The sequence below is a fragment of the Sapajus apella genome, unplaced genomic scaffold (genome assembly GCF_009761245.1).
Source record: "Sapajus apella isolate SASKATOON/1434 unplaced genomic scaffold, GSC_monkey_1.0 scaffold135, whole genome shotgun sequence".
NCBI classification, from domain to species: Eukaryota; Metazoa; Chordata; class Mammalia; order Primates; family Cebidae; genus Sapajus; species Sapajus apella.
The window spans coordinates 616,494-644,382 of record NW_022437075.1 but is presented as its reverse complement, the minus strand read 5'-3'; the positions used below and the strand labels follow the sequence as shown (position 1 = coordinate 644,382).

The following is a 27,889-nucleotide window of genomic DNA, read 5'->3' as shown; positions in this document are numbered from 1 at the left end:
CTTTAGGAAATGGTGTACTGAAGTGCAGTGGTATCCAGTTATGTAAAAGAACAAACACTCTTGCCCCCCTGCTCTGTAAGTGGCATTCTAAATCCACCAAGGGCTTGCCCAGTCCTCCAGCAAGTCCTCCAGGCCCTGCTGCCCTGTGATTCTTGGGGTTGTAGGCAGCAGAGTTCTAGGCTTCTGGGACTCAGGTCCCAGAAAATGCAGTGATTCTGAATGTCCAAACAGACTTCATATTCCAAAGGGATATTAGCTCTCATGTTAATATAAATCCTTCAAGACAGAGAAACCAGGTAATTTTATTTCTCATTGTTATAATTTTCTTTTTATTATCAAATCTTCACTATAGAAACACTGAAGAAAATGGGGGAAAAATCACTGGATAAGCTGGCTATTCTAGTTCGAAAAAAAAAAAAATCACTGGAGAGGCAGCACAAAATGGTGGCTGAAAACAAGAACTCTGGAGCCAAACAATCTCAGCTCTGCTCCCTTATTAGCTGTGGCCTTTGGGTAGGATCCTCAACATCTCTGCTTCAGTTTAGCCATTTGTAAAACTGGGATAACATTACCTATCTCATAGAGTTAAGGGGATTAAACAAGTTAACACTTGGAAAGCATTTAAAACAAAGCCCAGCTACATAACTGCTACATGTATTTGCAAAACTTTTTTAAAACCTCAAATTAACTGGGTAAATTTTTCCATGGATCTTTCAGGTCCTTGTCCATATAGATTTTTTTAGATTTGCTACAGTAAATATGTATATACAGTTCTGTACCCTTTTTATTCCTTCATGTTATGTATATTGATGTAGTGTTCATAATTATAATTTATAGTGATTACCTAAAACAAATAACAAACTAATTGCCCAACAATGCCGTGACGATAACAATGGATGCTGACACACTGGGCTAAGGATTACGTTCTGTCCAGCAACCTCAGTCTAACACTCCTAGGCAATAACTTTTCTACCATTAGTCATCTCATTCATTAATTCTCTCTAAGGAGGTTAATCAACAGTGACTACCCCATTCAATACTATTGTTTTTCTTACATTCAGATTTAGTATTTCATATTCTACTCCTTAAAGAGCACCTAAACCCTTCCCTTATCACAACAAAATCTGTATTTCTACAATTATGCACAAAATGTTATTGTAAAGTTTTCCATCCAATACTCCAGCTTGATACAAAACAGTATATTTCCAGTCAAAAACTTTTTTCTGCATAACGTTTTTCTCTTAGCAATTCACACCAATCTATAAGTAGGTGAGAGCTCTTGCTAAAAGATATCTCATTCCCCACAGTCCTGGTCCTCAAGTATGAATTACCGGTGGACCATAAGGGGAGTTTAGAGTTTTCTTCATTGTAATTATCTGATTTTGAATAAGGGCTATATAACTGCTGGAAGTTTTTCCCTATTCTTTTCCTTCATGGGGTTTCTTCTAAGATGATATTTTCTAGTAAATAATGCGGGAGAAGCCTTACTGAACTCTTAATGAAAAATGTCCCCTCTTGATTACACTTATAGGGTTTTCCTCAATGTGTTGTCAAATGTACAATAAATGAAAAACTGTCATAAATTCAATTCAGTTTCTCTTCACTGTGATTTCTCTGGTGTTGAAGTAGGGCTGAGTGACCACTAAAGGCTTTTCCACATTCACTGCATATAAAGCGTTTCTCTCCACTATGCATTCTCTGGTGAATAATAAGGGAAGAATTCTTACAGAATGCTTTCTCACAATGATTACATTTGTAGGGCTTTTCTCCAGTATGGTTTCTTAGGTGTACAATAAGGGATGAACTCTCATTAAATGCTTTCCCACATTCATTACACCTGTATGGTTTCTCTCCAGTATGAGTTCTCCGGTGTGCAATGAGGTGAGAACTACAGTTAAAGGATCTTTCACATTGATTACATTTATAGGGTTTCTCACCAGTGTGAATTCTCCGATGAGCAACAAGATGACAGCTTTGACTGAAGGATTTTCCACATTTATTGCATTCATAGGGTTTTTCTCCAGTATGAGTCCTTTGATGTCTAACAAGGTGAGCCATCTGGCTACAGGATTTTCCACATTTATTACATTCATAGGGCTTAATTCCAGAATGAATTATCTCATGTTTAGTGAGGGCTGAGCGTTCTCTGAATGCTTTGCCACATTCCTGACAATTATAGGGTTTCTCTCCCGTGTGAGTTCTCTGATGGGCAATAAGATGGGAGCTCCAGCTGAAGGATTTTCCACATTCAGTACATTTATATGGTTTTGCTCCGGAATGAGTTCTTTCATGTTTACTAAGGGCTGAGTAGTCTCTAAAAGCTTTTTCACATTCATCACATTTAAAGGGTTTCTCTCCAGTATGCATTCTCATATGGGCAATAAGATGGGAACTCCAGCTGAATGATTTCCCACATTCAGTACATTCAAAAGGTTTCTCCCCTGTATGAGTCCTCTGATGTCCAATAAGATGAGAGTTCCAGTTGAAAGATTTCCCACACTCATTACAAACAAACGGTTTTTCTCCTGTATGAATTCTCTTATGTACAATAAGATGAGAATTCCAGCTGAAGGCTTTTCCACATTTATTACATTCATAGGGTTTTATTCCAGTGTGAGTCCGTTCATGTTTAGTAAGGGCTGAGCGATTCCTAAAAACTTTTCCACATTTATCACATTCATAGGGTTTTTCTCCAGTATGAGATTTCTTATGTTGAATAAGGTAAGAGCTCCAAATGAAAGATGTACCACATTCATTGTAGTCATAGGGTTTCTCTGCAGTATAAGTGCTTGTATGTTGAAGAAATGAGTCATACCCAAAGACTTTCTCCCATTCATTGTATTTATATGCTTTCTCTACAGTACCAATTTTCTGATGTTCCATAAAGGATGAGAAATAAAATATATTCTCATATTCTTTGTAATTATACTGGTTTTCTCCTACATGAAGCCTTGGGTGTTCATTAAATGATGGGCTCTGGTTAAAGATTTGATGGCATTCCTTATATTCGTAGAGTTTTTCTCCTGTGTGAATTCCTTTATGATCACCAAAATGTATTATATGATTGAAAGATTTAACAGCATCAGCACATTTGAAAATATTATCTCCAGTTTGTATTCTTGCAGGGTAAACAGGTTGAATGGACTGGTAAGCAGTTTTATCATAATCATTATTTTCACAGGTAACCTTATCTGCATACATTATGGCTGAATTACATCTCCAACTTTCAGCATGCGTATCAGGCTTATAGAAATGTTCTATCTGAGAAACCCTCTGCGATGGAACAAAGTTTAAATTCTGGCTATACTCTGCCCCAAATTCACAGAATTCAGAGCTTCTCTGGGATAGTACTTGCTTTTGCATGAAAACCATCTGCCTCATAGCTGTACTCTGGTTCATGTGATACATTTCTAATTGGTCTTTACATCCCAAAACTTCTAACCTGGAGAACCAAGGATCATCCCATATGTATCTTTCCAACTTCATGCCATGGGATTGTTCTTCCTCAAAAATTCTCTGTGCTGGGATCAATGCTTTACTTTCAAGATTTCTCATCCATTCTGAAATAGGCAGGAAAAAAAAAAAAACTATGAGAGCATAGAGAAAGACATTAGAATAAAGTGGGAATGGTGAGATTTACTGTCTGTATTATCAGAAAGACAAGTATAAATTTGTTTTCAAGTCCAGACTTAGAACTCAGAGAAAGATCATAATAGGGAAAACAATAGTGAAAAGTGAACAACAGTTAACTGAATACAAAGTGTGTACTGAGAACTAATGAAACCATTTAAAAGTACTTTCCTCTCATTAGGAGCACGCACAAAAAAAAAAAAAAAAAAAAAAAGAAGAAGAAGAAGAAGGAGGAGGAGGAGGAGGAGGAGGAGGAGGAGGAGGAGGCGGCGGCGGCGGAAAGTACTTTCCATGAAAAGGAAGACAGGGATAAGAATGTGCAAGAAAGAGTAACTCTGCAGGTCTGATGCACTCAAACTTTGCAAAGGTGGCCTGTTTCCTGACTGGCCCTTGGGCAACTCCTGGGAATTAAGATCTTGGAATGTTCTAACTAGTAAGAGTGTTTTGCATGCTCAAGTTATTGAAGCACACTGTACCAATTTCTTTAGATATCTGTGCAAACAATGTCATTGATAGTGATCACCTGTTTTCCCTCTGGGTGGTCTGCAGTTTCAGCGATTGCAGTGAGTAAAGCAGGCACTACGGGCCTGTATGAGTAACCTCTCAATAAACACACTGGACTCCCAGACTCAGGCACATTTCCTAGCAGACATTTCACACGTGTTGTCACAACTCCTTGCTGGAAGAATATGTCCCATGTACCTCCACTGGGAAAGCACTACTGGAAGCTTGCACCTGGTCTAACCCCATGCATCTTTTTCCTTTGCTGATGTTACTTTGTATCCTTTCACTGTGATAAACCATAATCCTGAGTATAATGACTTTTGAGTCCTTTAAGTCCTCATAGTGAATCAGTGAACCTGGGGGTGGTCTTGAAGACCCCTGACAAAAGGACATAGTGAATGTTATTAAGGTTAAAAAAAAAAAGAATAAAGTCTTTCATCTTAACAAAAGGTAGGTAGATGAGTACACAAGGCCTTGAGCAAGTAATGTTTACATTATGAGTGTCCTAATTGACTTCTGTGTTATAATGTCCTTCTACTCCCCTATGTTGACAAATGCAAAAAAAAAAAAAAAAAAAAAAAGAAGAAAAGAATAAAAGGGGGAGAGGGGTGTTAAGAGAGTTATTACCAAGCAAGGCTTCAAGCCAAGATTTTATCTATGACCAAATGCTATTGCATTGTTTCCTATGTCATAGAATCTAGTCAATCACACAAGATCCACCAACGCAAAGGGCAAACATCATCAGGGTTTATACATACCCCTGAAGTTACACTTCTATTCACCACAGAATCATTTTTAGAGCAATGATATAAGAGATGGACTAGGAATACAGCACAGTATGAAAAAACAGGGACAGGGCCAGGTGCGGTGGCTCAAGCCTGTAATCCCAGCACTTTGGGAGGCCGAGGCGGGTGGATCACGAGGTCAAGAGATTGAGACCATCCTGGTCAACACAGTGAAACCCCGTCTCTACTAAAAATACAAAAAATTAGCTGGGCATGGTGGTGCGTGCCTGTAATCCCAGCTACTCAGGAGGCTGAGGCAGGAGAATTGCCTGAACCAGGAAGGAGAGGTTGCGGTGAGCCGAGATCGCGCCATTGCACTCCAGCCTGGGTAACATGAGTGAAACTCCGTCTCAAAAAAAAAAAAAAAGAGAGACAGGAGTTATAGTCTGCTAATCTATACTTGAACAATGGCCCTGCTGCTATCCAGGACTTTTCTGACTGCTAATAAGACTCAGAATCCAGCCAAACTCCTGACAAGTTTAAAACACAGAAGCCGCCTAATATTACTCCTGAAGTATCAGTCCTCCACCAACCAAAGGAGTTCTATATTGGCTTCTTTCTGCTACTGTAACAAATTACCACACATTTAGTGACTTAAGACAATACAAATTTATGATCTTACTGTTCTGGAAATCAGAAGTCCAAAACAGCTTTCATTGGGCTAAAACTGAGTTATTGGCAGGGTTGTGCTTCCTCCAGAAGCTCTAAGGAATCCACCATATCCTTGCCCTTTCCATCTTCTAGAAGCTGCCTGAATTCCTTGGCTCCCAGCTCCTTCCTTCATCCACAAAGCTCATCACTACAACCTTTGCTTCTGTCATAACATCCTCTCCCTGTGTCTCTGGCCCTCCCACCATGATTTTATAAAAGGACCCTTGCGATTACATTTAGAATCCACTCAGACTATCCAGGATAATCTCCCCACAGCAAAATCCTTAATTTATTCACATCTGAAGGCCTCTTCTGCCACACAAGGTGCCCTATTCACAAATTCTAGAGATTAGGATGCAGACATTTTTGTGGGGACATCATTATCCAGATTGCCACAGGGTCTAAAGCCCCAGGCAGGTCCCAACGTTAGAACTAGATCCTGTGCTCTCTCTATATTTCTTTTTTTCTCTTTACTGTATATAATTTCCCCCTTTTTACCACCCAAGTCCATTATTTTTTGTTTGTTTAATTCTTTTGAGGCAAAGCATCACTCAGGCAGGGGTGCAGTAGTGCCATCATAGCTCACAGTAGTCTCAAATTACTGGGCTCAGGAATGCTCCCAACTATTCCGAGTAATGGGACTACAGGTGTGCATCACCACGCCTGGTTAAATTTTTAAAAATTTGGCCAGGCGCAGTGGCTCACGCCTGTAATCCTACCACTTTGGGAGGCCGAGGTGGGTGGATCACCTGAGGTCAGGACTTCAAGACCAGCCTGGCCATCATGGTGAAACCCCATCTTAAAAAAAAAAAAAATAAAGAAAAGAAAAAAATTAAAAAAAATTTTTAGTAGTGACAGGGTCCTGCCATGCTGCCCAGGATGGTCTCAAACTCCTGGGCTCAAATAATCCTCCCACCCTGGCCTCTCAAAGCACTGGGATTACAAATGCGAGCCACCATGCTCGGCCCCCACATCCATTATAACAGAGGTTCTGCTCTGCTGAACTGGCATTTATTATCAATTTCAAGCTTAGCTCTTAAAAGTTACCGAATTATCTTCATATAGATTTCAATCCTTCCAGTAAAAGCATTTACAAAGGGAAGCTGACCAATTCCCTGAACAAATGAAAGACCAAATGAACAGTTCTTGTCCAACATTTTAGTCACTCACTACTTGTAGCCTACTAAGTTTCCAGAACCAGACATAAGGCAAGAAAGTATGGTCTCCCTGGAAGTTACAATCTATGTGATGAGAGGACATACCAGTGATGAACGTACATGAAATATCACTCTGAGATGGTGGGGTTATAGATGCTATATGGGTGAGAGGGCAAAAGAGGAGATCAGCACTAACAGAAATGCTCAAGGATGGTTCTCACAAGAGAAACAACAGGAGCTCAACTTTGAAGCACCACCTGGTTACAGACTAACTAGTCACTCAGCATGAGCAGAGGCATGCATGATGTGACCAACGTGTAAGGAAGAAAGTAAGGACACCTGCTGAATAAACTCTAGGAGCTATTCAGGAAATGAGAAAAACCGTAGAAAAAACAGAAGGTCTTGGAATCCAGTTGTTTTGTTAAATGGCTAATAGAATCACTGTAGGTTTAATGACAGGGACCTCATAATGAAAAATTTCAGGGACATAAATCTAGAAATAATACCTGAGGTGGCTAATAACAAGTGATAATTTCCTCATCATCTTGGGCTGGAATTTTATGAGAAAGGGCCCTGACTGAGAGTGATGATGGAAGCTGAATGACATAACTAACATTTCAGAGGAAGAAAATCTTGGGAGTTAGAAGACAGATTACTTCTTGGAGAGGAAACAACGGGAAATCAAGATGATTCCTCAATCTCCAGCTTATGGGACATGCAGAAACACATCTCAGGAAGATGGGAAAACATCTAGAACGAAGAAATAAGATTACTGGTTCTATCGGCTGAGATCAAGGAGACAGCTGAGATGCTTTGTGAAATGGGAGAAGTGTAAGGACAGAGGTGCTGGAATTGCAGGGCTCTGGATGGTAACTAAGAATGGGCAGCACCACAGGTATAAGAATTAAAGCTACTGGAATTGATAAGCTCTTAGGGGAAAGTTTCCAATCTGCATAGAAAACAATTGGCAAGATTCTTCACAAAAGTCCCCTCCATTAGAGTGGGTAGAAGATATTCAACTTCAGGACTCAAGAAGAGGCTGTAGCACATTGCTAAAAGGAACAAGAAAAGACAATGTGTATATCCTACTGTTGAAAATGTGAAAAATAACTACAAATTCCTATATGCTTGTAGTTGCATAAAGAAACTATGTTATGCATCTAATAGAAGTTACTAAAAGTGATTACCTGGGGTAGAATGTCAGTGAAAATGGCAAAGTAAAGACATCTAAAATTTCACCACTATGTAAAAGAAACTAAGAAACTGGCAAAAACTGGCAGGCGCGGTGGCTCATGCCTGTAATCCCAGCACTTTGGGAGGCCGAGGCAGACAGATCACCTGAGGTCAGGAGTTTGAGACCAGTCTGGCCAACATGGTGAAACCCTGTCTCCGCTAAAAATACAAAAAATTAGCCAGGTATGGTGGTGCATGCCTGTAGTCCCAGTTACTTGGAAGGCTAAGGCAGGAGAATCTCTGGAACCCAGGAGGTAGAGGTTGCAGTGAGCTGAGATTGCGTCACTGCACTCCAGCCTGTGTGACAGAATGAGACGCTGTCTTAAAACAAAACAAAACAAAATCTGGCATAATTGTCAGAAGGCATTTTTTCCAAAATTCTGTAAATTAACCAAAGCCTTGCAGGAACCACGAAACATTTATTCTAGAAAAGTGAATTTTAATAAGAACAGTAAGCTATGTGGTGTTTTAACTTACCCTGGTCCAATCTCTGGCTCAGTAATAGACTTGAAAAACGACAGCCTCCACTTCTGATACTTTAGTGAACAGAACAAAGCTGGAGCTTTTTTAAAGCCTCATTGCCAAAGAACAGTCCTTACTAGAACTGCCTAGTGGCTCCCTGGAAAACTGCATTGGAAAAGCTGGTCTTTGTTTTGCCTGGCAGAAAATTCTCATAGTGTTAAAAAGCCTCTAGAGAGAAGGTACTTTTCTAACATTTACAGGCAATGTTTTAAAATCACCAATGCCTGAGGCGATGGCAAACAGGTAGGGCCCAAAACATACTAGTCAAAAAGATGAAATGGAAGAGCTGAGGAATGAGATGTCTATAGGAACTTTGAGAAGTTCCAACCTAGAAGGCAACATGCATACACATAATAATTAAACTCACAGACTAAAAGCCAAAGAGAGAATCCTGAAAGCAGAAAGAGAGAAGAAATTCATCACGTACAAGGGATCCTCAATAAGATTAACAGCTTGTCTCTCAGAAACTATTCAGGCCAGAGAGAAAGGAAAAAAACAAAAAACATGACAATAAAAAATTCTATACCCCATAAAATTATCCTTCAAAAATGAAGGAGAAATCAAGAGCTTTCCAGATAAGACACGACAGTTTGCTGCTAGCAAACCTGCCTATAGGAAATGTTGGCTGGGCATAGTGACTCACACCTGTAATCCCAGCACTTTGAGAGGGGGAGGCGGGGGCATCACTTGAGCTAAGGAAGTTCAAGACCAGCCTAGACAACATAGTGAGGCATGGTGGCATGCACGTATAGTCCCATCTACTCAGGAAGTTAAGATGGGAGGATCACTTGATCCAGAAGGTTGAGACTACAGTGAGCCATAATCATGCCACTGCACTCCAGCCTGGGCAACAGAGTGTCTTTTTGGTCTCAAAAAACAAAATGGAAATGCTAAACTCCCTCAGGCTGAAATGAAAGAACATTCAACAGTAACTCAAAGTAAAGAACAGCAATAAAGATAGCTACATATGTATAAAAAGACAATATAAATGCAATTCTTGTTTCTAGTTCCTTTTCAGTCTGTTAAAAGACAACTGCATAAAGCAATAATTATAAATCTATATTCATGAACATACAATGTATAAAGATATAATTTGTGACAATAACAGCGTAAAAGGAGAAGGACAGAGCTATATAAAAACAACGTTTGGTATACTATTAATATTAAACTAGTATTAATCCAAACTTACATTGTCATAAATTAAGATATTAATTGTAGGGCCAGGCATGGTGGCTCATGCCTATAATCTCAGCACTTTGAGAGGCAGAGGCAGGAGGACTGCTTGTGGGCAGGGGTTTGAGACTAGCCTGGGCAATATAACGAGACCTCATCTCTAAAAAAAAAAAAAAATTTTTAAATTAACTGAGCATGAAGGTGCATGTCTGTAGTCCCAGCTACTCAGGAAGCTGAGGTGGGAGGATTGCCTAAGACTGTGAGGCAGAAGTTGCAGTAAGTCAAGATCATGCTACTGCACTCCAGCCTGGGCAATACAGCAAGATCTTGTCTCAAAAAAAAAAAAAAAAAAAAAGTTAATTGTAATCCCCAGGGCAACTACCAAGAAAATAACTCAAAATTTTATAGTAGAAGAAAAGTGGTTACCTGTGTGTGTGCCCCTGTGTATCTGCGTTTTGGGGGACAAATAGAAATGTAAGTGCAAGGAGTATAAATGAGTTTTTTTGTTGTTGTTGTTTTCTGAGACAAGGTCTTGCTTTGTTACTCAGGCTGAGTACAGTGGTGAGATCATAGCTCACTACAGCTTCAAAATCCCAGGTTCAAGCAATCCTCCCACCTCAGCCTCCTGAGTAGCTGAGACCACAGGCAGGTACCATAAAGCCCAGCTAATTTTTTTCATAAATGAGATTTTTTTTTTAGCTTACACATTTAGCTTTCAGATATTTGACCATTACCTATATTTTTAAAATCTATCCAAGAAGATATAAGCAAGAAAGAACAAAAGTCCAAGCTGGGCATGGTGGCTCATGCCTGTAATCCCAGCACTTTGGGAGGCCATGGTGGGTGGATCACTTGAGGTCAGGAGTTTGAGACCAGTCCAGCCAACATGGTGAAACCCTGTCTCTACTAAAAATATAAAAATTAGCTGGGCATGGTGGCAGGTGCCTGTAATCCCAGCCACTTGGGAGGTTGAAGCGGGAGAATCGGTTGAATCCAAGAAGTCTAGAGGTAGCAGTGAGCTGATAGTGTACCAGTGCACTACAGCCTGAGTGACAAAGCAAGACTCTGTCTCAAAACAAACAAACAAAAAAACCAAAAATCTCCAAAAAACTATTTTTTTTCAAAGAAGCATCTGCAGCTATAGGTTACAAGTTTGGCAATAGAAGAAATAAGAAACATTTTAAGTAGCTAACTGGGTGAGAGGTAACCTTAGACGTTACAGAAAACAGGAGTCATCAAGAGAGCAGGCAGTGAGGGAGTGAAACTGCAGCACACAAAAATGGCTACTTTATTAGTATGGTGATGCTTCTTTGCTCAAAATCAACAGCAGTAAGAAAACTCCTTACAGGGAATTCTAAATGTATCTGAGGAAGGTAACTCTTCATGGCCTTATCCCATTTCTCAACAAAGAAGGATTGGAGGGAAGTTCCTTGCTTAGCCTGGGCTCTGCCCTCACCTGGACAAGCGCGTTGAGGACATGTCTGCTCCACTGACCACGGCTCTTCTCCTTGCTCCAACAGGGAAATGACCTCAGGCTTGGCAATCTGATTTCCTATGCATGGAGGAAAAGTATGGAACTTGTGTCATAAGGCTTCAGGACAGCCAAAGAAAGCTTCCCTTGCCTATTCCTCCCCGGGACTTCTCAACCTGGGCAGAATATGCAAGGTCCTTCCCATTTTATGTTTTGTAAGCATTAGGAGTTTTGTCCTTAAACCTCAGGGACCAATATCATCTCAGCTCTTCTGAGACACCACACTTGCCCTGCAATGAGCTTTTAAACATGGAGCCGCTGAAGGCATTACGATGGGAACAGCTTCATTTACTTGGGCAGCATATGCCTTACCCACAGAGAGCAGGTGCCCATAGGTCTCCAGCATCACATCACGGTACAGAGTCCTCTGAACAAGGTCCAGCTGCCCCCACTCTTCTTGGGTGAAGTCCACAGCCACGTCCTTGAAGGTCACTGGTTCCTAAAAGAACACAAATGTTCCTTCTAAGCCTGTGACCACCCCTTCCAATATTTATAGGGATGGAGTGAGGCTGACAGCCCTGGGGAGGGAAGACAGGATGTAGAGAAACTGTCCTGATTATTCAACAGTCTGACTAATGTGAGTCAGGTCTCACTGAGAACGACTGAAGACCCCACATTTGGGATAGCCTATTGATGACCCGTACATTAAAAGGTTGTCTTTCCGGCCACGATGAGGAGGTTTCCATTCCCAGTTCATCTCTGTCCCAAAGACTGAAGCTAAGGGTGAGCAAGATGCCCCAGAGCAGCCCAGGCCAAGGAAAATCGGTTACAGCTGCCATCAAAAGCGCTTGCATTAAACACAATCTAAACTTTTTTTTTTTAATGAAAGGAAGAAAACTCACTGGAAAACTAGGAAGGAAAAGGAAAGGTAATCTAAATTTGATTTTTCAAAAGAATACATCCCTGAAGTCTTTTTATTTTTTTTTTTTTAATTTTTATTTTTGAGACAGAGTTTTACTATGTCACCCAGGCTAAAGTACAGTGGGTACAATTTCAGCTCACGACAACCTCCATCTCCCAGGTTCAAGTGATTCTCCTGCCTCAGCCTCCCAAGTATCTGGGACTACAGGCACACACCATCATGCCTAGCTAATTTTTGTATTTTTAGTAGAGACAGGGTTTTGCCATGTTGGCCAAGCTGGTCTTGAACTCCTGATCTCAAGTGATCTGCCCACCTTGACCTCCCAAGTGCTGGGATTATAGGCATGAGCCATTGTACCCACCCTCGAGTCCTTTTATTTTCTCTTTTTTTTATACACATCCCTCGAGTCCTTTTAAGAAATCAATTCGCCAGGCCAGGCGTGGTGGCTCACACCTGTAATCCTAGCACTTTGGGAGGCCAAGGCAGGCAGATCACAAGGTCAGGAGATTGAGAACATCCTGGCCAACACAGTGAAGCCCCGTTTCCACTTAAAATACAAACATTAGCTGGGTATGTGACGCGTGCCTGTAATCCCAGCTACTGCGGAGGCTGAGGCAGGAGAATCCCTTGAACCAGGGAGGCGGAGATTGCAGTGAGCTGAGATCACACCACTGCACACCAGCCTAGATAATAGAGCAAAATTCCGTCTCAAAAAAAAAGAATAAAGGAAAGAAATCAACTCAGGCCAAGTGTGGTGGTACACACCTGTAGTCCCAGCTACCTGAGAGGCTGAAGTGGGAGGCTTGAGCCCAGAAGGTGGAGGCTTCAGGCAACTGAGATTGTGTCACTGCACTCCAGCCTGGGTAACAGAGTAAGACTCCACTTAAAGACCCCCAAAGTAAGACCCCAAATAAAGAGGCCAGGCGCAGTAGCTCAAGCCTGTAATCACAGCGCTTTGGAAGGCCAAGGCAGGCGGATCACCTGAGGTCAGGCGTTCGAGATCCGGCCTGGCCAACATGGGGAAACTCCATCTCTACTAAAAACACAAAAATTAGCCAGGTGTGGTGGTACACACCCATAATCTCAGATACTTGGGAGGCTGAAGCAGGAAAATCGCTTGAACCCAGGATGTGGAGGTTGCAGTCAGCCTAGATCACACTATTGTAGTCCAGCCTGGGCAACAGAGCAAGACTCCATCTCAAAAAAAAAAAAAGGTGGGGGGCGGTGATCAACTCGAGCTTCAGGCATCTGGGCATTCCCAGAGTGGGAGACAGAATGTATGCATGGCAGGACCGCCACAAGCCCCACAACCCATCTATACACTATGGTCCTCTCCCATGCTGACCTGGCTTCTAATCTTCCTTTTTTTTTTTTTTTTTTTTGGGAGACGGAGTTTCACTCTTATTACCCAGGCTGGAGTGCAATGGCGCGATCTCGGCCCACCGCAACCTCCGCCTCCTGGGTTCAAGCAATTCTCCTGCCTCAGCCTCCTGAGTAGCTGGGATTACAGGCACGCACCACCATGCCCAGCTAATGTTTTGTATTTTTAGTAGAGACGGGGTTTCACCATGTTGACCAGGATGGTCTCGATCTCTTGACCTCGTGATCCACCCACCTCGGCCTCCCAAAGTGCTGGGATTACAAGTGTGAGCCACTGCGCCCGGCCTTTAATCTTCCTTTAACATAGGTGCACAATCAACCCTGAAGGCTGGGCATGGTGGTTCACACCTATAATCCCAGCACTTTGGGAGGCCAAAGCAGGCAGACTGGGGAAGCTCAGGAGTTCAAGACCAGCCTGGGCAACATGGTGAAACCTTGTCTCTACCAAAAATACAAAAATTAGCCAGGTGTGGTGGTGTAGGCCTGTAGTCCCAGCTACTTGGAAGGTGAAGTGGGAGGACAGCTTGAACCCAGGAGGCGGAGGCTGCGGTGAGCCAAGATCATAGCACTGCACTCCAGCCTAGGAAATAGAGTGAAACCCAGTCTCAAAAAAAAAAAAAAAAAAAAAAAAAAACCAACACTGAGACACCCGCTGAACAGACATGTGTGCAGTGTTCTGCTCCAAGCATCCTCTGGACCTCTGCCCCTTCTCTTCAGAGCTCCGTCATATCACTTCTACCGAAATATAGGGTGACCTGTAGCCCTCCTCATCACAGCTTATGAACTGAGTTTCCTGTCTCTGACCTGGGCCAGCCCTCCCTGCTGAATCTTTAGTGTATAAAATTTTTAGTCTGTCTCAACTGCTACCCCTCCCTCTACCTTCACATGATGGGCTTAAAACAAAGAACTGATTCTGCTCCAATAAATCCTATATCCTGAAAAGACAACTCCTGCTCACGACTCCCCATTCTCAGCCATACTGTAGCCTTTTCCATGGCTGAACCTCATCTCTGTATCCCACTTCCTCAGAGGCACAGGATCATCTCTCCTGCGGCCTCATATCCCCTGTACAGATGTCTCTTGTGACCCTGTCCCACTTCTGGCAGTCAACCTCCTACTGCAAGGTACAGTACACCCTCATCTTCTCTCCTTCCTTGTCTCCCACTCTTATCCCACTGCAGTTCCTTCTCTGCCTTTATAATCCGTTTTCCTGTTCCTTGGTATTGGAAATGTTTTCTTGATATTAATCATTTTTGCTGATCTATATTGAAGCATTTTGGAGCAATAAACATATAGTAATTACATGATTCGTATTTTTACCAAGCTCTCACCAAGATCTCCAATGTCTTGTGATTGCCAAGCCCAAAGTTTGATTTTTGCCTTTACCTTCTTGGCCTTTGCAGCATTTAGAAGTGGTAGCCACAACCTCCCTCTATGAAACCCTCCCCAACTCCCATGGTCAATGACAACTTCTTGGTTTTCCTCTTACAAACTGCCCAGACCCCAGTATACTTGAAGGCTACTGTTTCTTCATTTTATGGTAATGTAAGGTTTTTTAATATAAATGTAACATGGAGTCAGGAGTGGTGGCTCATGCCTGTAATCCCAACACTTTGGGAGGCCAAGGTGGGTGGATCATTTGAGAACACCTGGCCAAGATGATAAAACCCTGTCTCTACAAAAATTAGCTGGACATCGTGGCACACGTCTGTGATCCCAGTTGCTTGGGTGGCTGAGGCACAAGAGTCTCTTGAACCTGGGAGGTGAAGGTTGCAGTGAGCCAAGATCTCACTACTGCCCTCCAGCCTGGGTGACAGAGGGAGACTCTGTGTTTTAAAAAAAAAAAAAAGTATGAGAAAAGAAGTGTACGCACAAAAGATAAATGTAACATGGACAGAGAAGTACACAAAGCCTACGCCTGATGCACTTTCACAGAGCAACAGCACCTGGGGAACTAGCCAGGCAGCCATGCTAATGGCCCAGGGTGCCTCTGACTCTGTGCTCATCTCACATATCCTAACCTCTCTGGGGTGGTGCCTTCTAAGATGGCTTCAACGTTCACCTACACTTAACACCGTGCAAACCCACACCCTAATGGCTGTCCAGCTGGTGGAATGAGCCACAAATTCACTTCCCACCTCTCCCAAGACCCCAATGGAATCACCGTATCTTTAAAAATAGAGGAACTGCCACCGGGTGTGGTGACTCACACCTGTAATCCTAGTACTTTGGGAGGCCAAGGCAGGTGGAATGACTGAGCTAAGGAGTTCAAGACCAGCCTGGGCCACATGGTGAAACCCCATCTCTACCAAAATACAAAAAAATTAGCCAGGTGTAGCGGTGTGCGCCTGCAATCCCAGCTACTTTGGAGGCTGACGCAGGAGAATTGCTAGAATCCAGGAGGCAGAGGTTATGGTGAGCCGAGACTGCACCACTGCATTCCAGCCTGGGTGACACAGCAAGACTCCGTCGCTAAAAAAAGTAAAAAATAAAAATAGAGGAATTACATCTAATTATCGCAAAAGGATTGAAACAATTAGAGCAGTTCTACAGTCCCTAATAAAACAGTGGACAGTGGCAATGACCATCATCAATGACTGCTCAGCCGCAGGTGAAAGACAGACAGGGAGCTTTATAATGGAGGGGTCAGTCGGACAATAACTGTACACACTAATCCATCATACCTAAAAATGGGACAACCAGACACCATGTGCCCACCAATGCAATGCAGTATGAAGTATTCTTACCAAAAACACCAAACTAATCTACTCAGGCCTCTAGTCCAACTACTAGTTTACAGGAGATGAGGGGATGGAGGAACTTATTCAATGATATCATGAAGGCAAAAATCAGGCAAACCGACAAAACCAGTGATCTAGTTTCTTTAGCATATGAAGCACATGCAATGTGTGGGCTGTTTTTAAATCCTGATTTGAACAAACCAACAACTGTAAAAAGACATTTTAGGGATACATAGAGAAAACAACATGAACTGGGTATCAGATAATATTGAGGAATTATTGGTAATTTTGCTGAGTATGAAAAAGGTATTATGGTTATTCCCTAAAGGGTACATAGCTCTTAAATATATACACAGAAACACTTACAGGTGAAATGATACCATTCTGAGATTTGCTTTAAAATACTCCAGTTTAAAAAAGGTTGTGTTGGAATAGATGAAAAGAAAGCAGGAAGTTGACAGTTGCTGAAGCTTGTCAACATGAGTGCTTACAGTAGGCTGTACAACAGCCCCCAAAAGATGCCCATGTCCTAATCCCTAGAACCTGTGACTATTATTTTAATGATAAAAGGGACTTTACAAATATAATTAAGAATTTTTAGAGGGATTATCCTGGATTATCCAGGTTGCCCAATGTAATCATCAAAGTCCTTATCAATGAGAGAGGGAGGCAGGAGTCAGAATTACAGGAGATGTGATGCAAGCAGAGGTTGGAGTGATGTACTTTGCAGATAGAGGACAGTGCAGGAGCCAGGAAATGCAGGCAGCTTCTAGAAGCTGGAAAAAGCAATAAAGCAGGCGTCCCTTTAGCCTCCAGAAGGAACACAGCCCTACAGACTTTTAGACTTCTGAGCTGCAGAACAACAGAATAAATTCATATTGTTCTAAGTGATAAAGTCTGTGGTGGTCTATTGCAATAGCTACATAAAACTAATACATAAATAGCCGGGCGCGGTGGCTCAAGCCTGTAATCCCAGCACTTTGGGAGGCCGAGGCGGGTGGATCACGAGGTCAAGAGATCGAGACCATCCTGGTCAACATGGTGAAACCCCATCTCTACCAAAAATACAAAAAATCAGCTGGCATGGTGGCGCGTGTCTGTAGTCCCAGCTACTCAGGAGGCTGAGGCAGGAGAATTGCCTGAACCCAGGAGGCGGAGGTTGCGGTGAGCCGAGATCGCGCCATTGCACTCCAGCCTGGGTAACAAGAGCGAAACTCCATCTCAAAAAAAAAAAAAAAAAACTAATACATAAAACTAAACTAATAGTGTTCATGTTCTACTTTGGTGTTCAAAAATCTCCTATATCAAAAGTTGTTTGTGGTCAGGAACGGTGGCTCACACCTGTAATCCCAGCGCTTTGGGGGGCTGAGGCAGGTGGATCACGAGGTCAGGAGATCAAGACCAACCTGACTAACACGGTGAAACCCCGTCTGTACTAAAAACACACAAAAAATTAGCTGGGCTTGTTGGCATGCACCTGTAGTCCCAGCCACTTGGGAGGCTGAGGAAGGAGAATCGCTTGAACCCGGGAGGTGGAGGTTGTGGTGGGCTGAGATTGCACTACTGCATTCCAGCCTGGGTGACAGAGTGAGACTCCGTCTTAAATACAAACATAGAAAGTTTTTTTTTTTTTAAAGTTTAAAAAACAAGCCAGTTTGGCCAGGCGCGGTGGCTCAAGCCTGTAATCCCAGCACTTTGGGAGGCCAAGGCAGGTGGATCACGAGGTCAAGAGATCAAGACCATCCTGGTCAACATGGTGAAACCCCGTCTCTACTAAAACTACAAAAAATTAGTTGGGCATGGTGGTGCGTGCCTGTAGTCCCAGCTACTCAGGAGGCTGAGGCAGGGGAATTGCCTGAACCCAGGAAGCAGAGGTTGCGGTGAGCTGAGATCGCGCCATTGCACTCCAGCCTGGGTAACAAGAGCAAAACTCCGTCTCAAAAAACCAACCAACCAAACAAAAAAAAAGCCGGTTAAAAAAAAAAAAATGGGGGCATCAGCACGTGGAATTCCACTCATTCCTCCAAGAGACAGAGAAGATGAAGGCGAGACTGACCAACTAGAGTAGAGGCGATTCCAGCCCCACACTAGGAGGCACCACGGTGAACCAGGTGCTTCCTGCAAGAGGACTCTAGGAGAGGCAGGAGTGAGTCAGGCTGAAAACAGCAGGTGAAAGCCTACACTTGAACAGCTTTGCAAGTGCCCCATCTTGTGAGCAGCACTGCTAGCAGCCCTGCAGAAAAAAAGTCCCAGAAGCCTCAGACTTGAGAGTATGCTAGGTTATCAGGCTGCCTAGGTGAGTGGAGACCTCTTCAGTCCCACAAGGAGGGGAAGGGAAGGGAGTCTATGGCCTCACAGCTCCATATCTATGAAACTGGAAGTAGAACTGGCCTGATGACCCTGGCCCATGCAGGCCCATGAAGCTCAGAGCATGCCTTACCAGGAGGGCAGAGGGAGGGGGAAGGCACCAATCAGGAACCAGATCTACTCAGCTGCAGCAGAGCAGGACTTCCAGCCTCACAGCCCTGCCCTGGGAAACACAAACCAGATAACTACTGGACCTGAAGAACACCTGATGCACAGATACAGACTGAACTAAGTAGCCAAGAGGCCAGAGAATCTAGACAACAGCCACATTCAACTTTCAAAGAATTGTAATTCCTATTCTCAGATTCTCAGACCAGAGTGATTTCAGTATAAAACAGGACAGGATGCTACAAGAGAGGCTCTCTGAGAGAACAGAAAAACCTTCACAGAGTAAGAAAAGACCAGAAGACACAGCAATCAGTTCAGGAGGCCCTGAAGAGTTCTGTTGTGGTGAGATTATGATCATCAGGCCCCCCAATCCCCACCAAGAAAAGGACATGGAATATAAAGAAATCGGAGACATAGCAATTTGTTCAGGAGATCCACCTGAACAGAAGATCCCAGAAAGAGAACATAAAGGAAAAGGACAAGAGGGAATTATTACTTTTTAAATAACACAAGACTTCTTAAAATAAGATACACACAAAAAAACACTAGCCATAAACAAAGATAGACACATTTGACAAAAACATACCAACATTCAAACATCTGACTGATAAGACACCACCAGTTAAGACTAGCTATAGACTGGGAGAACATCAATGATATATGGCAAAGAATTAGGATCCAGAATGCATGTGCCCTACATTAAACTCAGTCTCTAGAAATCTAGGAATGGGGGAAGAGAGACAAAGAGAGAAGGAAGTACAGATGGCCAATAAAGATATCAAAAAGTACTTTAGCTCACTACCAGTCAAAAAGATGCAAATTAAAGTAATGCAATATACATTTCTGGTCCTGAGGTAAGCAAATATTTAAAAGACCTGATAATGTCAAGTGTTGACAAAAATGCAGGAAAATGGGTATTTTCTCCCAGAGTGGGGAGACTGAGAAGTAGCTTCACCCCCTTGGAGAGCCATGTGGCAGCCCTAGTAACAATGAAAGTACATACCTAGCCAGAGTGGCTCACACCTGTAATCCCAGCACTTTGGGAGGCTGATGCAGGCAGATCACGAGGTCAAGAGATCGAGACCATCCTGGCCAACATGGTGAAATCCCGTCTCTACTAAAAATACAAAAATTAGCTGGGTGTGGTAGTGTGTGCCTGTAGTCTCAGCTACTCAGGAGGCTGAGGCAGGAGAATCGTTTGAACTGGGAGGCAGAGGTTGTGGTGAGTCATGATCATGCCACTGCACTCTAGCCTGGCAACAGAGCAAGACTCCATCTCAAAGACAAAAGAAAAGCAACAAAAATTAGCTGGGCATGGTGATGCGTACCTGCAGTCCCAGCTACTCGGGAGGCTGAGGCAGGAGAATCGTTTGAACCCAGGAGGCGGAGGTTGCAGTGGGCTGAGATTGCACCACTACACTCCAGCCTGGCTACAGAGTGAGATGGTCTCAAAAAAAAAAAAAAAAAAAGTACATACCTAAAACCAAGTAAAACTCTGCTTCTAGGGGTATGCCTAGATAAAAACTACATAAACATGGACACAAAATGAAGCTACAGGAATGTTCACACAGCTTTGGCCGGAGCAGCAAAAACAATGGGGCAAAGAGGAACTTATAAACATACCCATAAAAGAAATGATGAGGCCGGGCGCGGTGGCTCAAGCCTGTAATCCCAGCACTTTGGGAGGCCGAGGCGGGTGGATCACGAGGTCAAGAGATCGAGACCATCCTGGTCAACATGGTGAAACCCCGTCTCTACTAAAAATACAAAAAATTAGCTGGGCATGGTGGCGCGTGCCTGTAATCCCAGCGACTCAGGAGGCTGGGGCAGGAGAATTGCCTGAACCTGGGAGGCGGAGGTTGCGGTGAGCCGAGATTGCGCCATTGCACTCCAGCCTGGGTAACAAGAGTGAAACTCCGTCTTAAAAAATAAAATAAAATAAAATAAAAATAAAAATACAAAAATTAGCCAGGTGTGGTGGTACACGCCTGTAATCCCAGCTATTCGGGAGGTTGAGGCATGAGAATCCCTTAAATATGGGATGGGGAGGCTGCATTGACCTGAGATCACCCCACTGCACTCCAGTATGGGCAATGCAGTGAGACTCTGTCTCAAAAATAAAAATAAATAAGTGGATGGTAAGGGGACACAGTAAACACCTTCAGCCTAGAATTGCAAAGGAAAATGCAAAACCAAAAGGCCATAACGAAGAGACTGTAGAAGACAGGCACCTAGTCTCATGAGCTGTGGAGATGAAAGGTACCCTTCAAGGATAGAAGAAATACAGGTTTCACTGTTCCCTGACACTGAGGGTTAAAGGTGTTAGAGAGAGGAGTCCTGCTAGAGGGAGGAGCAAATCCTTCTGGTCCACAGGTCACCATTATGAGCTAAATTTGCATTTTCCAATTATACCCTAGGATGACTTGCAAGTGTTTCACCCAAATTCTCATAAACATTTTTGCACATATCACTTTGTATACACGCATAAGCATTTATCTAGGCATTCTAAAGTACTTTATGGAATCTGCTAACAAACCAGCCACACATTTAAATCCTGTGAGCGTCTGAAAGAGAGAAGACCAAGGGGCCTAGCTGGGTCTCAGATCTTCGCTGACAGATCTTGCCCAATTGCTCCCCCTTCAAGGACCCTGGGGCAATTCAGATGGCTCCTATGGTAGAATTTCATTGCAGGTAGAATTTCATTGTGTTATCCAAGGAAAACACAACTCGACTGTGCACATCCTCAAGTATGACCAAGGATAGGTGCAGGATTATTACTGGTGTTTTATGTGCATAATGTTTGTTAAGCAGATATCCTTGGCGAACTGTTACAGAGGGATTTGAATGCTTCCATATTTGGAGAGGCTGGTTGGGGTTTTAGGATGGAATGGGATATTATCACTACAATTATTATTTTCCCCTATTCCTAGAAATAATGGGATCAGGGCTTCTGTAGCTAAAACCTAACTATTCAACTGATACTTCCATGAATGGACTATTAAGATAATGAGGGATGACAGCATTTGATGTTTTCACCAGATAAATGCTTTATTTCAATAAATATTTAACTTCAAGGGAACAATAAAGGGACACAGGATTAATCTCATTTAGTTAAAAACACGCAACAGTCAAGTCCAACTTTCCCACAGGGAAAAATCCAAAGTGAGTGTGGGGTGGAGGGCCAGCCAGGAACATGTTGTCAGAAATCACAACTCTTCAGACATTGGAGGGTGTTATTTTTAATTCTGTTTTATTTTCTCAGCATTAAATTTGATAATTCTCAGAAACCCTAGCATAAATTAACAGCAGAATGTAGCATGGTAGTTAACAGGGCTTATCTTCGCAGTGTTTTATTAAAGCTAACTTCTACTCCTGAGTCTGATTCAGGGGCCATCTTTCAGGATAGCCTAGCTTCACTGCTAATGATTCTGTTTTAGGATTTAATAATGACTGTACATTGTAGCAGCACCAAACCTCATAGTTGCCCAAGTTGTGATGCCAGGCAACGATCACCTTGTATTGTATGATTCAGGCCCTTCTGCTTCCCATCTCACCTGGACCAGGGATGGCAACACTGCCAAGTGGGGACAGCATACTTATGATGCACTTCACCCATCAGATTTGAAACTGTGGGCAGCTTTATTAACATTTTTTAATTTGGGGGAGAGGCATAAAGTAGAGACATTTTTTTTTTTTTTTTGGGGGGATGGAGTTTCGCTCTTGTTACCCAGGCTGGAGTGCAATGGCGCGATCTTGGCTCACGGCAACCTCCACCTCCCGGGTTCAGGCAATTCTCCTACCTCAGCCTCCTGAGTAGCTGGGATTACAGGCACATGCCACCATGCCCAGCTAATTTTTTGTATTTTTAGTAGAGACGGGGTTTCACCATGTTGACCAGGATGGTCTCGATCTCTTGACCTCGTGATCCACCCGCCTCGGCCTCCCACAGTGCTGGGATTACAGGCTTGAGCCACCGCGCCCGGCCCGAGACATTATTTTTAAATCTTGTTTTATATCCAAGTATCTGCTTGATTCTTTTTTTTTTTTTTTTAAATAAAGACAGGGTTTCTCCATGTTTGTCATGCTGGTCTTGAACTTCCAACCTCAGGTGATCCACCCGCCTTGGCCTCCCAAAGTGCTGGGATTACAGGCATGAGCCACTGCGCCCAGCCTTGATTCATTATTTTGACTTACAAATAAAAGACCTAAAAAAAGGTAATGAAACTCTTTTTCTTCATCTTTCATAGCAGGGAGCTAACAGAGTACATGTAACTTTGATGAACTAGGAAAAACCAATTTAAAAAACTCTCCCACTTAGAAATACAGACACAACTCTAAAAAACTGAAAAGAGGAGGTTAAAAATGGCTGCCTCAATCATTAAAAGAAATACTGATGAAAGGCCACAGTATGGATAACTCTTAAAAACAAAAATATTATGCTAAGTGAAAAAAGCCAGACACAAAGGGTGTGCCATATTAAGATTCTATTTATATGAAGTGTACAGACTAGGCAAATCCACAGAGACAGAAAGTACATTAGTGGTTGGCAGGGGGAACAGAAAGTAACTACTAATAGGTACAGGATTTTTTTTTTAGGATGATGAAAATGTTCTAGATTTAGATACTGGTATTGTTGCACAATTCTGTGAATACTAAAAACCACTGAATGATACATTTTAAAAGTATAAACTTTATAGTATGCCAATACTGTCTCAATAAAGCTATTACAAAATTTTTTTAAGTGGCTCCATCTGGTGAGGAGACTAAGCAGGTGGAATGCAGGGAGATGACACCTTTCCAAATTGATTCCATCATCCTATTTCTCTAGGGAGCCACCCGATCCCCATAATCACAAAGTCACCTGCCTTGATTTCTTTATTTCTCTGATCTTCCTCTCCTTCCTAGCTCCCAGGCCCTGGTCAGACTGAAGCCTGAAACACCAGCCTGCTTCCCACAGCCCTCTTCTTTCCACACCCATCAGGGGAATCTTGCCAGCCACATTCGGGACCCTGGTGCCCGCTGATCCCAAGACTTCTGAAGCTCTGCAGCAGGCATTCAGGCATTCAGAGCCTGGCTGGGTTCATCCTGGCCTCTCCAGCCTAAAATCTAACTGGAGTCAGTCTCAAACACTGGTCACACAGTGTGCTGCCTGCCACCCCCCAACCCTGTGGTTCTGTAGGAGACCAGACTCCACTCCCACTCACCAGGCTGTGCCCAACTGGCTGATGCATTCTTTTCACCTCTTGGTCCAGGTCTCCCAAGCAGCCTTCCCCTCCACAGCAAAAGCTGACCTCCACAGAGACTCTGTCCCATCTCCCAACGTATCAGGTAAACCGAGCTCCTGCAGGCCTACTCTACCCATCTCAGGTTTCTCACATCCCACACTGCATGTGTGGCACCAGGTACGCTGTGAAATGTCCTTAACTGAGTGAATAACCCTGGAAAAGGGTCTGGGAGCTCCTCAGGGTAGAGGCTCACACCTGTCCTTGTTCCCCTCACAGCAAGGATGGAGCTCACTGCACAGCATCAGCCAAAATGAGGTGCTAAAGACATGAGTAAAGGTGGGAAGAGGGAAGAGAAGTGGGGCTGCCAACCAAAAGGACTACCCCTCATCCTCCACAATATGCCAGGGACAGTCGGAGCTCAGCACTGTGGACAGGCTGGTTGATAGCAAGGCTCTAAGTCACTAAAAACTGCCTGATTCTCCCTACCTGCTCTCAGGAAGCATTAACTTCCAGTTGCTTCCTTCCCTACCCAAACTCTTAACTGTTGTAAACTGGCAAGCCGCATCAACTGGGATAACCAGGGATAATCTGGACATCATCCTTTTGAGAAAAGGACAGCCCTTTAAGAATAAGTGGAGGCCCCATCTCACCTGCACTTGGGCTGCTGGGAGCCCAGCGGCCCTCCTCCCCTCCTCGGGGCTCCCCTCCACGTGCCAGGCAGGCTCCTGAGGACACAGAGCTAGGGAAGGAGAAAAAAGTCATGGAGGCAGCTCTTGCTGCCAGGAGCTCACCCTTCCTTCCCGGCGGGGACTAAGGACCAGCCCCTGACCCTCCCCCTTGAATGAGGGAAGAAACCCACTTCCTCACAGATGAATGAATTAGGGCTCAGAGAAGGTTATGAAAGTACCTGAACACACGACTCTCTCATTGCCCACCCTGTGCTATTAAGTACCATCTCTGAGAAGCAGTGTCTAGTGTGACCAGTCTTCCTGGGCCTGAACCCTAAATAGCCACACATGAATTCTCATGCATCTTGAGATGTCACCATCATCTTATTGCTCACTAGAACTTTCTGACCCCTCCTCATTCCAACTCTTCACAGAGACAGATCTGGATCATCTACCCCAAAGCCCCACCTGGTCCCCATTCTGATCCCCAGCTGTGGCAGAGCACTACAGGGAGAGGCCACAACATGGCAGTCCACAGCTGACCAGGCTCTTGACTCACCCCAGGAAGCCCATGGGTCAACAGCTGTCATCCCCCAAGGCCGGTCCGTAAGAGCACCTGCACAGAAGAATCAGGTTAGGTCTGTGACACCAAACCTAGTGATTAAAGGCAACAAAATGCAAGAGGAAACTGACTCCCTAATGGGCACTATAAAATTCCATAAACAGAGCCCAAAGGCACATAAAAAAATCCAACATAAGCTGGATTCACACAGGAAATGCACATGTGAGTCACTATTACTTAACACTGTTTTGAAGTTACCAAAACTATATAAGTAAAAAAATAATAAAGGTAAAAATATATAGAGGAGCAGTAGAGACAATATTTTATTATATGTATCACTGTCTTTTAGGAAACCCCATAAACCACCCGAAAATCTCTTAAAACCAATGACAACTCTCAGGAGAGACTATAAAACACATAAAAGTTACTGTCTTTTACGCCAACAATTTTCCTCCTTTACCACCAATCTCTTCTAATTTTGTACCAAGACAGACAGACCCCACTTCCATCCTCAAAAGTCCTCAGCCCCTCCCCAGCTCTGACCCATGACTGTAGCAGCTAATGTTAGGGGAGGCCCAGAATTAACATGATTTGGACTCACCCCAGGAGGCCCACGGGTTGATGGCTGCCATCCTGAGGACTGACTGACCAGACACCTGCCCAGGAACAGTGCAATTCCCCACCTAATGACAAAAGTGAAAAAAGACAAAATTGGTCCATTCTCACAGAAGACCCAGTGGGAATAAACAAGGGAATCCATCCATAGAAGCAACAAAAAAACTTGCAAGAATTTAAGAAAATTTACATGTAAAAAAAAATAACACAATTCCTGGAGAAAAATGAAGGGTAATTTGCATAAGCTGGAAAAAAAAGCATGATTCCGATAAGAAGGTATAAATTTGTTAGCCATTCCCAAGAGACAGTCACAACATAGATGGAACTTTCGGGTTAATTTGACAACAATTATTGTAAAATCTACTTGCAATCCTCATACATTAGTGGTTGCCCAGAGCTGGGGGAAAAAATAAAATGGGGAGTGACTGCTTAATGGGAACAAGAGTTTCTTTGAGGGGCGATGAAATGTTCTAGCATGAGACAGTGGTGATGATTGCACAACTTTATTAATATACAATAAAACCAATGAACTTCACATTTAAGTGGTTAAAGTGGTGAACATTATGTTACGTAAATTTAATCCCACCTCCAAAACAAAATCCACGTCCGAGATTTCCTAAGCCTAAGCTTGTGTGTGTGTGGAGGACTTAGAGATGGGCCTGGCGCCCAGACCCCTAAATCCCCAGGTTCCAGATCTTTGGACAAGTCAGCAACCTCTTTAATGGACTCTTGGGTACGTGTATAAAGCACTAGAACACCCAGTGAGCCTCAGGAGCACCGGAATAAGCGCGAAAACGCAGAATGCAAACCGCATTTCGCACTGTTATTTGCAACTTGACAGTGACCGCCGCCGTCACCGCATGTTTAAGGGAATCCAGAGCTGTTTCCAACCCGGGTCTGGCGTCCTTCACAGTGCTTTGTGTGAACCGGCGGGGAGGCGGGCTGGGGAATGAACGGGGTTATTCTTCCCATCAACGGCCTCAGACGCAGCCGTATCACCTGCTTCCAGAGCTCCCGACCCAAATTTCCTCCGCGAGACCGACGCGGCCGCGACGCTGCAGAAGCTCGTCCCGGCCTCACCTGACTCGCAGCCGCGGGTCCCCCGTGAAGGCGGCGCAGCAGGCTCGGGGTCGCCTCGCCTGGGGCGTTTGGCTTTCGTCCCGCGCCGAGGTCCGGCCCAGCAGTGCGCTCGGGAGGCCCAGGCGCGGCCTCGGGGACAAAGGCGCGCGGAGCCGACGTGCAGGGTTCACCCAGGCCGGTACGGCCAGACAAGGAAGCGCGCCTGGAGGCTGGAAGCGAGAGGCCAGAGGTCGGCGTGGGGTGGGAGGGCCGAGGGCAACGAGGGCGCAAGGCCGGCGCGGAAAGTGCAGGCGCAGGACCCGCCCTGGCGCCGCCTCACCCAACCCCCGAGCCCAGCAGCTACGGCGGCCCCACAGCCCGAGCGAAGGCCTCACCTCAGCCGCGGACAATGGCGGCGGCTTCCCCGGCGTCGACCGGGGCGGGCCGCGGGGGCTACTGGGAGCTGTAGTTCCGGGCGGCACTTCCGGCACCAGGGAGCCCCTCCGACAGAACAGCCTCCTGGGCCGCCCCGCCCCGCCCCGCGCCACGTGGGCGGGGTGAAAGGACAGCTCTGACTCGCGGTCCCGGGCTTCGCGGGAGGAGCTCGGCGAGTTCTCAGCGCTCTCGAGGGATTCTTCACTCGGCGTTCGCAAGATTGTGAGAAAGTGGCTGCTGTCATTCTCTTTAAGATAAGGAACCTGGGCCGGGCGTGGTGGCTCACGCCTGTAATCCAAGCTCTTTAGAGGCCAAGGCGGGCGGATCACCTGATGTCGGGAGTTCAAGACCAGCCTGACCAACATGGTGAAACTCCGTCTTAAAAAAAAAAAAAAAAAAAAAAAGATAAGGAACCTAATTCGAGCTACCCATCTCTGTGAAGCCTCACGGCTGAGAACATCAGGGCTAGTTCCCAGGTCTTTTTTCAGAGGCCAAGCTTTATGGGAGCATGGGTTACCAGCAACCCATCCTGTGAGTTTTCCTGTATCAATATGTATGGAGCGCTTCGGCCGCGGTGGCTCATTCCCTGTAACCCAGGGCCTTGGGAAGCTGTGACGGGAGGATCGATTGAGTTCAGGAGTTCGACACCATCCTGGGCAACATAGTGAGACCCCCATCTCT

The 27,889-nt window shown here is 44.3% G+C and overlaps 1 protein-coding gene and 1 pseudogene across 3 annotated transcripts; one reads left to right on the top strand and one right to left on the bottom strand.

Annotated features, from left to right (window-relative positions):
• Positions 1 to 264: 264 nt before the first annotated feature.
• Positions 265 to 27,218, bottom strand: ZNF606 (zinc finger protein 606). 3 transcript variants are annotated; one of them, XM_032263237.1, is made up of 7 exons: positions 27,169 to 27,218; positions 25,701 to 25,782; positions 25,097 to 25,153; positions 24,520 to 24,608; positions 11,499 to 11,625; positions 11,112 to 11,207; positions 265 to 3,560 (listed from the first exon to the last, which is right to left on the bottom strand). In XM_032263237.1, exons 2-7 carry the CDS (start codon positions 25,729 to 25,731, stop codon positions 1,585 to 1,587), a joined length of 2,376 nt encoding a protein of 791 aa, XP_032119128.1. In that variant the 5' UTR covers positions 25,732 to 25,782; positions 27,169 to 27,218; the 3' UTR covers positions 265 to 1,584. The 3 variants fall into 3 exon arrangements, with proteins under 3 accessions (XP_032119128.1, XP_032119127.1, XP_032119129.1); XM_032263236.1 differs by lacking the exon at positions 27,169 to 27,218 and adding an exon at positions 26,795 to 26,924; XM_032263238.1 differs by lacking the exon at positions 27,169 to 27,218 and adding an exon at positions 26,429 to 26,498.
• LOC116539981 lies at positions 26,348 to 27,889 on the top strand (annotated as a pseudogene).